Source organism: Bombyx mori, chromosome 21 (assembly GCF_030269925.1).
Source record: "Bombyx mori chromosome 21, ASM3026992v2".
NCBI classification, from domain to species: domain Eukaryota; kingdom Metazoa; phylum Arthropoda; class Insecta; order Lepidoptera; family Bombycidae; genus Bombyx; species Bombyx mori.
In genome coordinates this window covers 12,647,965-12,664,149 of record NC_085127.1, presented here as the reverse complement: position 1 = coordinate 12,664,149, position 16,185 = coordinate 12,647,965, and the positions used below count along the sequence as shown (strand labels likewise).

Here is a 16,185-nt window from a genome sequence, read left to right as displayed (position 1 = left end):
TATTATTAATTTATTATTTCTTCGTTTTTTTTTAATTAAGCAATTGGCCACTTGCTTGTGAATTGTTGCGTGTGTTGAGTATAGAAAAATATTCACACGTATCAAAAATACATAATAAGTTTTTTTTTTATTGCTTAGATGTGTGGACGAGCTCACAGCCCACCTGGTGTTAAGTGGTTACTGGAGCCCATAGACATCTACAACGTAAATGCGTCACACACCTTGAGATATAGTTCTAAGGTATCAGTATGGTCACAATGGCTGCCCCACCCTTCAAACCGAAACGCATTACTGCTTCACGGCAGAAATAGGCGGGGCGGTGGTACCTACCCGTGCGGACTCACAAGAGGTCCTACCACCAGTAATTACGCAAATTATAATTTTGCGGGTTTGATTTTTATTGCTAGGTGTTATTCCTTCACCGTGGAAGTCAATCGTGAACATTTGTTGAGTACGTATTTCATCAGAAAAATTGGTACCCGCCAGCGAGATTCGAACACCAGTGCATCGCTCAATACGAATGCACCGGACGTCTTAACCTTTAGGCCACGACGACTTCAATGTGTTTTATAATTGAAATACATATTTATGTATTTAATATGTATATATTTTGATATATTTTAAACGAAATAAGATACAATTGATTTATTTGAGACTGCATTAAATAGGAATGAAATTGAACGAAATGAGATGATTTGGGTCGAAATGAAGTCTCAGGAAAATGGTGGTTATTTACTGACACTTTTAGAAGGAATCTTAGAAGCCAGCCTCAGCGTCTTTGTTTCATTTTCCCACACTTCCATAGCTGCTGAATTTCACTCCTCACATTCATTAGTACATGTACAGCGCAAAAAATTTAATACTTTATTAATTCATTCGTAACATCCAGCCTTTAAATTGTAAACACGACAACCTTATTCTTATGAAAGATTTAAAGCTGTATAGGTCAAATTCCCGTTGTCTATACAATAGACGAAGCAAACACAAAATGTCTGTGCACAAGTCGAACCAAAGTGATTCCGTAGCCTGTAAGTGAAGTCTGAGTCTGGTTGAGTTGCCATACGCGAAGGACATAGGTGCAGGATACACGGCGCGACAAGACCTCACGCGTTGCCCTTCGAACTCTTATTGATAAATGGACTCGGCAATTTAAATAATTCATCTCTGTTTTATCGCTTCGCATAGCGCCACTTGCTACGACGTCTGGTTTAGTGTCGATGAAATCAACAATAACCCTAGAAGACGTAGTGAATAAATTAGATCACGTTCTTCCCTTAACAACAAGAATGCCGAACATCAAAGTTTTTAGCGGCAGCTCGCATCCTGATCTGGCTCAAAAGATTGTCGACCGTTTGGGCATCGATCTCGGTAAAGTTGTAACCAAAAAATTCAGTAATATGGAAACGTGCGTTGAAATAGGAGAATCGGTACGCGGCGAAGATGTGTACATCGTACAAAGCGGCAGCGGAGAGATCAACGACAACCTAATGGAGCTCCTGATTATGATTAACGCTTGTAAAATAGCGTCTGCATCGCGAGTGACCGCCGTCATACCTTGCTTCCCGTACGCGCGGCAAGACAAAAAAGACAAGAGCAGAGCCCCGATCACGGCCAAACTCGTTGCCAACATCCTTTCAGTGTCTGGAGCCGATCACATCATCACTATGGATCTTCATGCGTCGCAAATTCAAGGATTCTTTGATATTCCGGTAGATAACCTCTTTGCCGAACCCGCAGTGTTAAAATGGATCAAAGAAAACATACCGGACTGGAAAACAAGCATTGTTGTGTCCCCTGATGCTGGTGGTGCTAAAAGGGTGACATCTATTGCAGATCGTTTGAATGTTGAATTTGCTTTGATCCACAAAGAGAGAAAGAAGGCCAATGAAGTAGCCTCTATGGTGCTTGTTGGTGATGTTAAAGACAGAACTGCCATTTTAGTAGACGACATGGCCGACACTTGTGGCACGATTTGCCATGCTGCCGAAAAATTGATAGAAGCTGGTGCTACTAAAGTGTATGCTATTTTGACTCATGGTATTTTTTCGGGACCTGCAATATCCAGAATTAACAATGCTTGTTTAGAAGCTGTTGTTGTCACAAACACAATACCCCAGGAGAGGCACATGCAAGAATGTCCAAAAATACAATGCATTGACGTGTCAATGATGCTGGCAGAGGCTGTCAGACGTACACACAATGGGGAATCTGTTTCATACCTCTTCTCTAATGTTCCATATTAGTATTTTGTATTTTACTTTTTACTTATCTTAGGTTAAGTTTTTCAACAATGTTATTGCTGCTTGCAAAATAGATACGAATAAATATACAGGATGTCTTTGTTGACCGGCCATTGCTAGGCTTAATATGGTTTTATTGAAACAGTGATATTTCAACATGACCTGTTTGATAATAAACTATTCATGTATGTACATGGAAAGTTAAAGATTCTAATTTTATAACTTTAGCATATTAAGATGAAGTTGATGGAGTATGAAATTATAGGAATAATCTCTAAACAAAATTTTACATTTCAATTGATGACTTTGTAATAGTTTTGCATTTAATTTTGTTTGTTTTGTTCTAATGAATTAATAACATTAATAAAAGACAATATTTAAGGAAGCAATGTTAAAATGTTGTTTATTTTACATTTTCATTGTTATTCGAACCTAATGTAATTTGTAAAATGAATTGAATTTCATAGAGTTCGCAAAAACAGGTTCATCAGAAAGAATGACCAGTGACAGTTTTGTTTTAAAAATCACATGGAGTATTAAATATGTAAAGAAAATCAGTTTGAAAAGCTTTCGTGCCCTTTTAAAGCTGCAGTGTTTTAGTATCTAGAATCAAATGAAAGCATTTTGATTTGTAGATTTGTAGATTTGTATTGCTATGAAATTCAATTCATTATCACACTAGATTGATTTAGCAAAATCATTTACATGTTTAAGTTATAGATAGTTTAATAGCTCTTAGATACTAAATAGAGTTTGCCATTAAACATAATAATTGGTTAATTAGTATGGAATTTATTAAGAAAAAATATAAGTACATTGGTACTATTAAAAAATAATAATGATAATATGTATTTTACATGAGATTTTTCTAAATTTATAGAATCTGTTATGTATATTTGGTCAATATACCTACTATTATAATAAAAAAAACATTTTGTCTATATTTGTCACAGTAATATGATTATGCTTTGTTTGCAGTTTACAACTAACATGACAACAGCTTATATTAACAAATGATAATATTTGTTTATTTCCAAACCACACTTCATATTTTGGGAGTAATTAAATCTGCATGATAAGTGAATGGTCAGTATAAACAACAAACTGCGTCACTAGATAGTAAACGTATCGTTCGCATTATGATTGTGCTCTTTAATCTTACATCATTATTCCGTATCTTCTTGAAATCTTGACCCTTGAGGTCATGACTACGATGATGTAAAATGTGGGTGCGTCGCTTTCGTAAGCAGAAAATTGTTATCATTGTTATGTATGTGCCTTAAATAGATGGATGATGGAGAGATCTTCGAAACTAAACACAAATTATTAGGGTATTCATTGCTTGTAAGGCATATTATCGGATTGCACGAATAGGAACTATCATCCTGCCTATTTCTATGGCGAAGCAGCCGTGTGTTCTGGTTTGTCTATGGTTAGGGCTAAACTAAGGAATCGTTTCTTAAAAACGCTTCTATTTAGTATTTTAAGGTGGCTGGCGACATTCATGTAGTATCTGGCTTCCGCCAATCATAAACCAGATTGGCTGTGAGCGCGGGTGAATGCACCCTATGCAATATAAAAAAAATATTGCTTAAAATTATTGACCCTTTATAAAATAGTTTGAGTTTGTATCGAAAAGAAATCGAGGCATTTAAAATTAGTGTTTGTAAGACTGGAAGTGTATCACAATAATTAGAGCCAAGGTAATTTTAGACAACTAAATTGATTGACGCGCATCGCGCGTGTTATGTTGGTACACAGACAAAACCGTAAATAAATTTAAAAAGCATAACATTATATTTGGAACCGTAATAATTTGGAATTGTGTCAACATTCCGTTGGTTTATATACGAGAGACTGACTGGCCTCGTTTAACATTTAGTTCATAGGATATTTCAAAGGTTCATGGTCGTGATTATTTAAATTCGTTTTCTAAGTTCTTGTTGCCCTTGGACGAACAATGGCCGATAAAAAGAAAATCTATACTATTTGTAAAAGTCAAGTAAAGGTTGTATGTTCCCTATAGGCTTCGAATAACTGGTCTGATTTCGTCTATCGAAGTATCAGTAAATTATGACTACTAAAATGATTCTATTCATCTTTGATAATTATGGAGGTGTTAGATCTACTAAGTGATATTCACACTTTCGGTCTTGAATTATGGTAGGAAGACATTTGACATTTAAATTTAAATTGTTTTAGCGGAGGTAGTCTTAGGCCTGGATGCTTTTATAATAAATTTAACTGCTACAAAATATACCTCAAAATAGGAACTTTCGTTATTGCCGGATTTAGAAGTCAATTCCTTTATATTATAGCTTTTGAAGGTAGATAAGGTACCAACGCACGGCTGATTGATGCTGAGCATCATCATCAACGTTATGGGTTTAGTTTTCACAATTTTCGTGTTATAAAATACAACATATTTCCCGAGAATCTCCCTTATTATGTACGCTGTATGTATGTTACGTATGAAATTGTAATAATTATTTACAAATAATATGAATTAAATTGATAATTAAAATTAAATAGGACCGTATCCTTTCAGATTCCTTGATTTCGTCACTTGTTTGTTTTTTTCAAATCATTTGTTATTCATTAATAAAAGATAACTATATCGGTATAGTGCTGGGTTGTGTTATTCTTAGCAGGTCGTCAACGCTTTTGTTTGATAACCTTTGCCCGAACACTTGATGCTGGACGCAACAAAGAAAAATTCCATTAAGTGTTACATAGATTTGCGACTTTACTAATACAACAATATTTCGACCAAAATTGTCGTAGTATCTTTCCAGTCCATTTGATGCTATCTAAGTGACTACCGTCACACGTCGTCCTAAGTATGCAGGAGACACACGGCGGAGCCCCGTATGGAAGGGGTGGCGCCGTGACTTTGTCGCAAAAATAGTCTTGGAAGGCGACGCTCGACTTCGGCGAGTGTACCATCTCGCAGAAGGAGGCGGCGGGGCGCGTTAGAGACGCACTAGCTCGCCGCCGTCGAGCAGGGGCCAGGGAGGCGGATCTCGCCCAATCCTGGCCCTTTAAGTGTTTCGGGTCCCTCTCACATATCGGTCTGGGGACCGGTGAGGTGGGCCTCAGAAGACGATGTGCAAGCTGCTCTGCACGCGTTTTGCGCAAGAGCATCCGGGTGATGGAAGGTCGGCTATCCTCGACCCACGCTGTCTCTGACCCAGCGGGGTATTCCATGGGATAGACCATCCTAACCGGCGCCATTTAAGTGGGCTTCGGATAGCCTGGTGGCTGGTGGTCGTGCCGACGACCGCCGGTTCGGCGTTCAGAGGGGGAGGGTGATGGGAAAGATGTACTCCGCACTAAACGCTTCACTTTCACTCCTTTGCCTTTTTATAAGTTCTGTCTCATGCGAGGCTTGGACGCTGGTTGTTGAGCGACAGATTTGAGTCGGTAGGATTACGACATCCCCACCCTTCATCCCCAGTGGGCGGGCATTGTAACTGTACTGAGACCTTAGAACTCAGATCTCAAGATGGGTGGCGGCATTTCCAATATAAATGTCTATGGACTCCGGTAAACACTTAACGCCAGGTGGGCCGTAAGCTCGTCTACCCGTCTAAGTAATAAAAAAAATTAATCTTTTTTTTCTCGTAACTCCCAAATTAAATTTAAAAATTTATTATTTAAAATTTGAATTTTTAAATCATATTCAAAAATTAAAATCATGGATATCAGACATTATGTTTCATAACGTTAAATATTATTATATTATAGCTCGGCAATATAATTATGTACGCGTAGGACATCTTCATATAATCTGTGTTAGAAGTTATAGGAGGTTTATGGAGGGTAGAAGAAATTATCACCATTTCAGTGTATTAAAAGTGTTCGCTGAAGAAGAGCTACAGATAGCTGTAAACTACCACATTTCACTGTTTAAAACTGCTATGTTCATATCATTTCCATTTCCTACACTAGCGCTATTTTGGTGTCTTTTTATTATTATTGCCCTTGTAGCCAGACGAGCATACGGCCCATCTGATGGTGAGTGGTTACCGTCGCCCATGGACTTTAGCAATGCCAGGGGCAGAGCCAAGCCGCCGCCTACCGTTAAGTACTCTCCACAAGCCTCGTTTGAAGAAGGATATGTCATAGCGCTCGGGAAACACCGTGGAGGGGAGCTCATTCCAAAGCCGGATGGTACGTGGCAAAAAAGATCTCTGGAAGCACACTGGATGAACCCAGTGGCTCTATGTAGTATGGATGAGCTTTACTCCGGTGGTGGGCGGTGCGATGGTAAAAACGAGATGTTGGTATCATCTCAAACAATTCCTCAGAGCACTCTTCATGGAACATTCTGTACAAAATAAAGAAGAAGCCAAAGTCCCTCCACAGACACAAAGGTTCCAAACGATCCATGAGAATGGGATTATCGACAATCCGAGCGGTCTTCCACAATAGCTCGCTGTTTATAGTTACAGTTATAGCATACACTTTTTCAACTTGTTCCCTACAAATATGGTGCTCCTTTTTTTTATTGCTTAGATGGCACCGGCCGACAAATGAAAATTTTTTGAAAGTTGTTTGTATTTGAGCCACAAATATCACCAATTTATACTATTTTAAACACAAAAACACCTACATATTTGTTCTATCACATCAGAATATAAAAAAAAAGGAAAAAGATTTTTTTTTCAAAATTTAACCAAAATATCAATAATCATACTACAAAATCATATATTTGAACATTTACAAAGAAAACATTGAGTCTAAACAATGCTGCAGGACTATTTAGAGTGACATCTTTTACGTTTCGCGACAAAATAACGTCTGGGTGTAGTTTTTTTTGTGAGTATCTTCAGTAATATCACGTGTCAGTGACCAGCAGTAATCAGCCATCATATTCACATTCCATTGACCTTGGTACCTTGTCTCCATAGTTTTTATGTCCTGATGAAACCTTTCTCCCTGTTCTTCACTGTAATCACCAAGATTATCAGGAAAAAAGTCCACATGTGAATCTAGAAAGTGGAGTTTTATGCTCATATTACACCCCAATTTTTGATACTTATCCAATAAGTTTGCAACCTTATTTTTATAGTCGGGATGTTTATTATTTCCTAGAAAATTGTTGACAGCATCTTTGAACGCCAGCCAAGCATCTGATTCAGTGTTATTCATTGTGACATCAAATTTTTCATCAGCCATCAAAGATCTGATTTGCGGTCCATCGAACACTCCTTCTTTAATTTTTGCATCAGATAATCTTGGAATTTTTTTACACAGGTATTCAAAACTAGCATTGTTTTTATCCAATGCTTTAACGAACTCTTTCATCATACCGAGTTTGATATGAAGCGGAGGTAGTAAAATCTTTTCAGGACTAATTAATTTTTTTCGTATAACGTTTTTTGTTCCTACTTTGAGATTTTTACGAGGATTCCATTATTTTTGAACGTAGTGCTTGTCTCGTGCTCTACTGTCCCACTCGCACAAGAAGCATGGAAATTTTGTATATAAGTAAAAAATAAAATAAAAAAATATATATATAAGTAAAACGTAAGATTTTTTTTTAAATAAACACACTAATTTCAGTAAAAAGTTTATAAACAAAGTAACTGTAGAGGTTTATTTGCAAGTAACCTGTTTCGAATGGGTGTGCCGTTGTTGCAACTAATATATTTCCTCACGAGAGGTCGCACGATTCGAGAAAAGAGCGCTAAAATCTAAAATTTAATTTATTTTAATCAAAAAATTTAAAATAGCCAATGTCTTAACTTTTTTTAAAACCTGATGTGATACGATAAAATGAGGTATAATTTCGAAATCAGCACTACCAAATTAGTGGAAAAAAATAATCAGAACTTGAACAAGGAAAATGATGTCGGCCAGTGTGGGTGGACGAGCTCACAGCCCACCTGGTGTTAAGTGGTTACTGGAGCCCATAGACATCTACAACATAAATGCGTCACCCACCTTGAGATATAAGTTCTAAGGTCTCAAGTATAGTTACAACGGCTGCCCCACCCTTCAAACCGAAACGCATTACTGCTTCATGGCAGAAACAAGCAGGGCGGTGGTACCTACCCGCGCGGACTCACAAGAGGTCCTGCCACCAGTGATTACGCAAATTATAATTTTTGCGGGTTTGATTTTTATTACACGATGTTATTCTTTCACCGTGGAAGTCAATCGTTAACATTTGTTAAGTACATATTTCATTAGAAAAATTGGTACGCGCCTGTGAGATTCGAACACCAGTGCATCGCTCAACACGAATGCACCGGACGTCTTATCCTTTAGGCCACGACGACTTCACCTCCCTCTTACCTCCTTACGCTTACTACCTCTAACGCTCCTTACTTCTTACCCTCCATAAAAAGGTAGGCAGTGGCCCCTGGCATTGCTGACGTCCATGAGCGACGGTAACCACTTACCATCAGGTGGGCCGTATGCTCGTCTGCCTGCTCGGGCAATAAAAAAAAGGTGATTAGAAGAAGACAAAAGATTTTTCTTTATTTCAACATTTATTAACTTTCGTCGAATACAATCTTCTTCCCTTGGAATGGTAGTATACCAGATTGCTTTTTTTTGGCTTCCCAAGATGGATGTAATTTTTCCTCTTTCTTTGCAACATCCTCATTTTTACCACCAAATGTTTTTTTATTATCATTATCTTTATAGTTGAAATTAGATGGTTTACTATTATCAAACCTTCCACTTGATTTGGTGCTAAAATCTTCCTCCCTATTTCTACTGAAATTATTTGTATTAAAGTTATTTCCTTCATAATTATTTCGTCTGGGTTTAATTTTTGGGACATGACCAAACATGGCCGCCCTTCTCAATTTTCTGTTCCCTTGTCTATGAATTTCTTTGAATTCATCCGGTTGTCTGGGTTCAGCCACAGACATGTAATTTTCACCAGTCGAAGTAATAAAGAATGGGTCAACTATTTTATTTTCAACTAACTGAGTTACATCGGTATCCTTTTTGAACTTTCTTTGTGACAGCTTTTCATTCAAATTCTTATTTTTGTTTTCTTTTTGTTTCTTTACTGGTTTTTGTTTTGTTTCTTTCTTTTTAGGCAAAGGTAAATCTGATATATTATTATAGTCTTTTATTTTATGCGTAGGCAGTTCTTTACTTTCTAGTGATTTAATGTTAATTTGCTCACTATCATCCACTTCATTTTCAAGTTCGCTTGCAGCATTATCATGTTTACTTTCAGATTCAATTTCACTTTCCTCTTCTATATCGGAGGGTTTATTGCTACCGTTTATAATATCATGCTCATTAGATAAATCAGAGTTACCATTTTCAGTTACTATATGTTCATTGCTAGTGTTAATTTCTTCAATATCCCAGTCGCCTGAATTACTAGTCTTTCTGTTTTTAAGTTCTTTCTTATGTTTCTTCTTTTCTTTTTCTTCCTTTTTCAATTTTAATCGTTCTTGTCTTGACATGAATAGATCCCTTATTGGTATGTTAGCAAATCTACGTCTTATAATTTTGTATTTTTCTTGCATAGATTTGTGGAGGAGAAGTCTAGAGCAGACCCGTTCTTGGTCTACCGTTGGCTTGTTCAAATAGTTTTTCAGTTCTCCGGTGTGTGTTATGGCAAATTTAGCCACATCTCTAGGCTTGATTTTCTGTAAATGAAGGAAAAAACATATGAAATACTGCCAGGATATTAAACAATTTAATCCTACAGTTAATTTGGTAATCTATTGGTTACTGTATCTGAGTGAGCTTTTTGTGACAACAGGCATAAGTCATGGTTTTTGATGCCTATACAAGTACAAGAATGTGTATAAAATAACAACATAGTTCACTGGTTAAAATAAGGATTTATGTGGACTGGATGTGTAAATATGTCGTAATGAGTCCTTTCTTTCTTCAATAATAAGTTCCACATACTTAGGACTCCTAGGGGTACTTTGGAGTTAACTTACAGCCATTAGAATATAATGTATGTTTGAACATATTTTAAAATATGAAAGGTGTTTTTCTCTTCTTTTACTAGTTGCTATTGGTGACCTATTTTGACGATAATATAGCATAGAAAGCTTGTGAAGTATAGAAAAAAACTATTAAATTATATCGAGGAGTGATAGGCTATTAGGGTTAAGCACCATTTTTGCAAATTTACAGGATAGCCATTTAAAACTTTAAAAAAATAATATGAATAAAAAAACTTTTTCATCTATTTGTATGAGGTTAACTTTATTTAATTAATTAAAAACATCGAAATTTTGATACTTTAACTTGACAAATAAAATTACATAGATAAATGTTGCATATTAAGCAAAAATGTCGCTTAAGCCAAATAGCCTAACACCCCTCAATATTATTATTATATCTAAGACTTGCAAAAACCCAACGCAAATAGTTATAGTAACTGCATCAAATATACCAGTCAAGAAAGTTGCAAATTACCTTCCCATGGACAAGGATTGAATAGACACAGCAATGTAAATGTAATGGTGCCCATTTAAGAAATTTAAGCTTGCAATATACAAACAGACTGTTCATCATCACAGAGAAGAGATTAATTAGTAGAGTTAACTGATAGGATATAATATTATTTTTAACTGACATAAATAAAATTTTGTCAGTTTACACTGTTTTATTACTGTAATGCACATGAGCTATAGGGCAGGGTAGATTGGCAGGTCACACATGAACACTATAACTATCAGCGCCATAGCCACTGTCAACTAAAGAGGGCTCATTGTAGTGTACTGAGGACAAGTGGGTGGAGAAACTGGTGGTAGGACCTCTTTTGAGACCGCACGGGTGGGTACCAACACGCTGCCTATTTCTGCCGTGAAGCAGTAATGCGTTTCGGTTTGAAGGGTGGGGCAGCCGTTGTAACTATACTTGAGACCTTAGAACTTATATCTCAAGGTGGGTGGCGCATTTACGTTGTCGTTGTCTATGGGCTCCAGTAACCACTTAACACCAGGTGGGCTGTGAGCTCGTCCACCCACCTAAGCAATTAAAAAAAAAGAGTAGTGTCATGTAGTAAGTTTAAAATCTGTGTTGGTGGTGGGTTGTGCGATGGCAGAATGAAGATATCAGGGCCACCTCAAATTAATGATTAACTTTAAATTTTTTACCTTTATTTCTAAAACTTCTTTTACAGCAAGCTCTGCTTTCCTTGTAAGTTTTTGCTTAAGTTTCTCTGAAGTTTTCTTTTCAGTTAATGTTTTAGCTTTTCTAGTCAATTTGTGTATAGTATGAGTCTTGGCTTGATTTAAACTTTTCTTCATAAGAATCAGCTGTAAGTTAATATTTGAAATTTGTTTCTATTTATTAGGGAACTGTAAAATAAGACTCCGACCTCATGTCTCGTGTAGCTATTTGTCAGTCTTTATAAATAAATATAGGAATTGAATTATAACTAATTAATAATTTACAAGTTCTAGGAACTATTGCAGTGTGTTGGTAAGCAAAATATTTTAAGTCTTAATGTTTAAATCACTATCGCATATTTAATTTACTTCTTTACCTCATTATTGAATGCTTGTTTAACAGCGCCGACTTCCATTTTTCAAAAATTAAATAAATTAAATGTTTACGTTTAAAGTGAGGTTATGTGCCCCATGGATAATCCAATTATTTTTTCTTGATTTTTCAGTGGACAGGCAAACGGAATGTATGCCATACGTCGTCTTTTGTAAGTAAACTGTAATTTATTCTTCTATTTTTCTTTGGGTCTTTTGCCGTCATTGAGACCTAATACATTCTATGATAAAAAATTTAACGTAACTCATAACAACGTAAGCTCGTTCTAAGCAATAAATAAAAATAAAGATGACAGGATTGTATCGAGTCTTCGAAACTTATATTCTTTTACAGAAATCCAAGTTAGTAAGCCACCCTAATTACAACAGTAAAAGAAATACGAAATTAGAATAAGAAAAAAATACCAATGCAAGATTGAATTTTTATACACTATTTTGTTACAGTAAAAAGTAATCGACACAGCTTGGAAAACCACGAATGTAGCGAAAACTTTGCATAATCATTTGCAAATGTCGTCCTAAACTTGCGGGTTTGCGTATTCGTGCGCATGTGAGTGACCGGTGTTAGAAATGGGTTGATAGATTTTATAGATAAAACAATGAATTAATGTTGTCTGTGATCATGGCTGTCATAGTTGACATTTATTGAAAGCTGTCAGCAAAAGTCAGACAAAAATAGCTTATAATCTATAGACAAGCGTTCTTTTTCTTCGGATCTATCAGTCCGAAATGTACGTAATGCAATTGTTATTATTTTTTAAATTCGAAAATATCAAATGAATCCGCTGCCTTGAAATAGAATAGTGAAAACAAAAAGCGCTGTTATAAAAGTAGTATGCATTGTGAGAAGTTATTTTGAAATTTACATTCGGTGTTTTGTTATTTCAGCATGGCCCCTCGTTTTGAAATCGCAGTAGGCCTGCGAAAAGGCCACAAAACAACTAAAATATCCGCTGGCCGCAAGGGTATCACAGACAAAGCCATCAGAATTAGGCCAGCTAGACTAAAGGGTGTACGTATACAAATCATTTTAAATAACATTATTGTTGTTGTAAATAGGTTATAATTTTCGCTTCGTTAATTTTTTATATTTATACGAGAAAAGGAGCAATTATAAACCATTTTTTTATATTTAAATTCATTTAAGAACATTCATTTTCTGTAAAATTCATAATTGCTTTTGCAGTTGGATTTTATCATGTCTTTATATATTTCAGCTTCAAACGAAACACTCCAAGTTTGTCCGTGATTTAGTACGCGAAGTTGTCGGACACGCTCAATATGAGAAGAGGGCTATGGAGTTACTTAAGGTTTGTTATATTCATAAACATACGCATTAAATTTGACAAACTAGAATATTTATTAACCAAGTACCGTTTTTTATTTTTATTATTATTGCTTATATGGGTGGACGAGCTCACAGCCCGCCTGGTGTTAACTGATTAAGCCCATAAACATCTGCAATGTAAAGGCATCACCCACCTTGAGATATAAGTTCTAAGGTCTCAAGTATAGTTACAACGGCTGCCCCACCCTTCAAACTGAAACGCATTACTGCTCCACGGCATAAATAGGCAGGTCGATGGTACCTACCTGTGCGGACTCATAAGAGGTCCTACCGCCAGTAAAGATTACCTTACTTTACAAATTAGAATAATTTTTAAAGTAAGAGCATAAAAACACTCCATTTAATGTATTACTAATTGTATATAAGCAAATGAGTGCTAGGCCCGATTCACATTAGGTTTTGTGTATATGATTCCTATATACTTAACAGGGCAACTTATGAGATGCCACAAGTAAATACATCTGGTATGAAAGAAAGAAAGAAAGAAATCATTTATTCGCCAAGCATAGTGAAAATGAGTTATTACATAAATTAAAAGCAGCGTGTATGCTTTGTCATTATTTGACATGCGAATTTTAGTGCAGTGCATAGTTATAATATTATATAATTTACCATTCATTCATCCATAATTCAACTAATAATTAAAAATCCATTTATTTTCATTTCATTTTATGAATACATGCCTTGGAAAATAGATGTGTGACATGGAAGTTTTATTAGAGACTCGTACTTAGGTTGTAACATATTAGTGGTCGCTGTGATATAATATAACTAGTCAGGTCATAAGTATTGTCACACAGTAAAAACTTTTCTTTTAGAATGCTGGCCACAGAAAAGTTTATTGAATTCGAATTTCGGATTGTTCATGAAAATAAAAATGTATACTTAGAATTTTACTCATTTTTAAATATGGAGTGGACGCTTAAAGAAGACCGTGTTGCAGTTATTGCGTTGCATCATTGCGGTTACGCGCCAATTCAAGTTTTTAACATACTGAAAAATTTGAATATAACCCAAAGATTCGTTTATCGTACCATCAAACGATACAATGAAGACTCTAGTGTAGATGACAGGTCAATAAGTGGTCGCCCTCGGTCTGTTAGGACTCCAGCAGTGATAAAAGCTGTGAAGGCGCGAATTAAAAGAAATCCCAAACATAAGCAGAAACTGTTGGCCCTTCAGATGGGGTTAAGCAGAACCACGGTGAAAAGGGTGTTAAATGAAGACTTAGGGCTTCGGGCATATCGAAGAAAAACAGGACATCGTTTGAATGCTCGTCTAATGGACCTGAGACTGAAGAGCTGCCGCGCTTTGTTGAAGCGGTACGCGGGAAAAATATATCGGGAAATTCTTTTTTCGGATGAAAAATTTTTTACCGTAGAAGAGAGCTACAACAAACAAAATGATAAGGTGTACGCACAGAGTAGTGAAGAAGCGAGCAACCATATTCCGCGTGTCCAACGAGGTCATTTTCCATCCTCGCTCACATGGTATGGTTGGGAGTTTCTTATTGGGGCTTAACAGAGGTACATTTTTATGAGAAAGGTGTAAAAACGAATGCAGTTGTGTATCAAAATACAGTCCTGACGAACCTTGTGGAACCTGTTTCTCATACCATGTTCAATAACAGGCACTGGGTATTCCAACAAGATTCGGCGCCAGCTCATAGAGCGAAGAGCACACAAGACTGGCTGGCGGCGCGAGAAATCGACTTCATCCGGCACGAAGACTGGCCCTCCTCCAGTCCAGATTTGAATCCGTTAGATTACAAGATATGGCAACACTTGGAGGAAAAGGCGTGCTCAAAGCCTCATCCCAATTTGGAGTCACTCAAGACATCCTTGATTAAGGCAGCCGCCGATATTGACATGGACCTCGTTCGTGCTGCGATAGACGACTGGCCGCGCAGATTGAAGGCCTGTATTCAAAATCACGGAGGTCATTTTGAATAAACTTTAGTGTCATAAGAATCTATGTTTTGTTAAGTTCATTTTGGTATATGAATGGTTACATAATGAATAAACTTGTTTCAATTATTTTACATTAAACATGTGACAGAATTTATGACTTGACTAGGTATAGAGTTTGGAAAATACTTCAGTTAGCACTAATTACATTTTTATGACTGCTGTTGGATGTTCAACAGTAACTTTGGTTAAGACCAACAAAAATTTGAATTTTGACCATATATAAAAATGAATTGTTAAAATTGAATATATAAAAATGAATTGTTAAAACTTGAGAACGGCTGGACCGATTTGGCTAATTTTGGTCTTAAATTATTTGTGGAAGTCCAGAGAAGGTTTAAAAGGTAGATAAATATGAAACTATTCAGAATTAAATAAAAATAACAATTTTGTTTATGCAAATAACAAAGAAAAAAAAACAAAATTGTTATTTTTATTTAATTCTGAATATTTTCATATTTATCTACCTTTTAAACCTTCTCTGGACTTCCACAAATAATTTAAGACCAAAATTAGACCAAATCGGTCCAGCCGTTCTCGAGTTTTAGAGAGACTAACGAACAGCAATTCATTTTCATATATATTCTCTATAAGCGCGGGAAAATAGGGGTACAAAGTTTTTGCTTCACATATTAATATTATATGTTTTGTGCTCCAGGTGTCAAAAGACAAGCGTGCTCTGAAGTTCTTGAAGCGACGATTGGGCACACACATCCGCGCCAAGAGGAAGCGTGAAGAACTTAGCAACGTGCTCGCTCAGATGAGGAAGGCAGCCGCCCAGGCTCATCACCATCACCATTAAGTGATAAATAAACTAATTTACGTTTTATTTGATTTTTATTTCTCCTCTCTATCGTTTGAATAAATAGCATTAATGTATTTTTAACATTGTATGATGCTTAATTGAATTTAATTAATTTTTTTTTTTTTTTATTGCCCTTGTAGGCAGACGAGCATACGGCCCACCTGATGGTGAGTGGTTACCGTCGCCCATGGACTTCAGCAATGCCAGGGGCAGAGCCAAGCCGCTGCCTACTTGCATGGTACATTGTGTAAGAGTGGACAGCAGACACAATCATGAAGAAATTCATATTAAAGTTTCACTCATAGAGAGTTCGAGCTCATGC

At 36.3% G+C, this 16,185-nt stretch overlaps 4 protein-coding genes across 4 annotated transcripts; 2 read left to right on the top strand and 2 right to left on the bottom strand.

Moving 5' to 3' along the window:
* Positions 1-1,049: 1,049 nt before the first annotated feature.
* On the top strand, positions 1,050-3,417 carry LOC692963 (phosphoribosyl pyrophosphate synthetase). Its single transcript, NM_001046803.1, is given in 1 exon segment — positions 1,050-3,417. A coding segment is annotated over 1 exon segment (957 nt). The 5' UTR covers positions 1,050-1,286; the 3' UTR covers positions 2,244-3,417.
* A 3,516-nt stretch (positions 3,418-6,933) lies between these two features.
* Positions 6,934-7,553, bottom strand: LOC101735702 (uncharacterized). The gene has a single exon (XM_038018621.2). It carries the CDS (start codon positions 7,551-7,553, stop codon positions 7,020-7,022), a length of 534 nt encoding a protein of 177 aa, XP_037874549.1. The 3' UTR covers positions 6,934-7,019.
* LOC105842506 (ankyrin repeat domain-containing protein 12) lies at positions 6,934-11,949 on the bottom strand. Its single transcript, XM_012695999.3, has 3 exons — positions 11,728-11,949; positions 11,336-11,497; positions 6,934-9,865 (listed from the first exon to the last, which is right to left on the bottom strand). Exons 1-3 carry the CDS (start codon positions 11,764-11,766, stop codon positions 8,744-8,746), a joined length of 1,323 nt encoding a protein of 440 aa, XP_012551453.1. The 5' UTR covers positions 11,767-11,949; the 3' UTR covers positions 6,934-8,743.
* Positions 11,950-12,439: 490 nt separating this feature from the next.
* On the top strand, positions 12,440-15,885 carry RpL36 (ribosomal protein L36). The gene is given in 4 exon segments (NM_001043780.1): positions 12,440-12,474; positions 12,632-12,755; positions 12,961-13,053; positions 15,717-15,885. Coding segments are annotated over 3 exon segments (360 nt in total). The 5' UTR covers positions 12,440-12,474; position 12,632; the 3' UTR covers positions 15,861-15,885.
* The last annotated feature ends 300 nt before the right edge of the window (positions 15,886-16,185 follow it).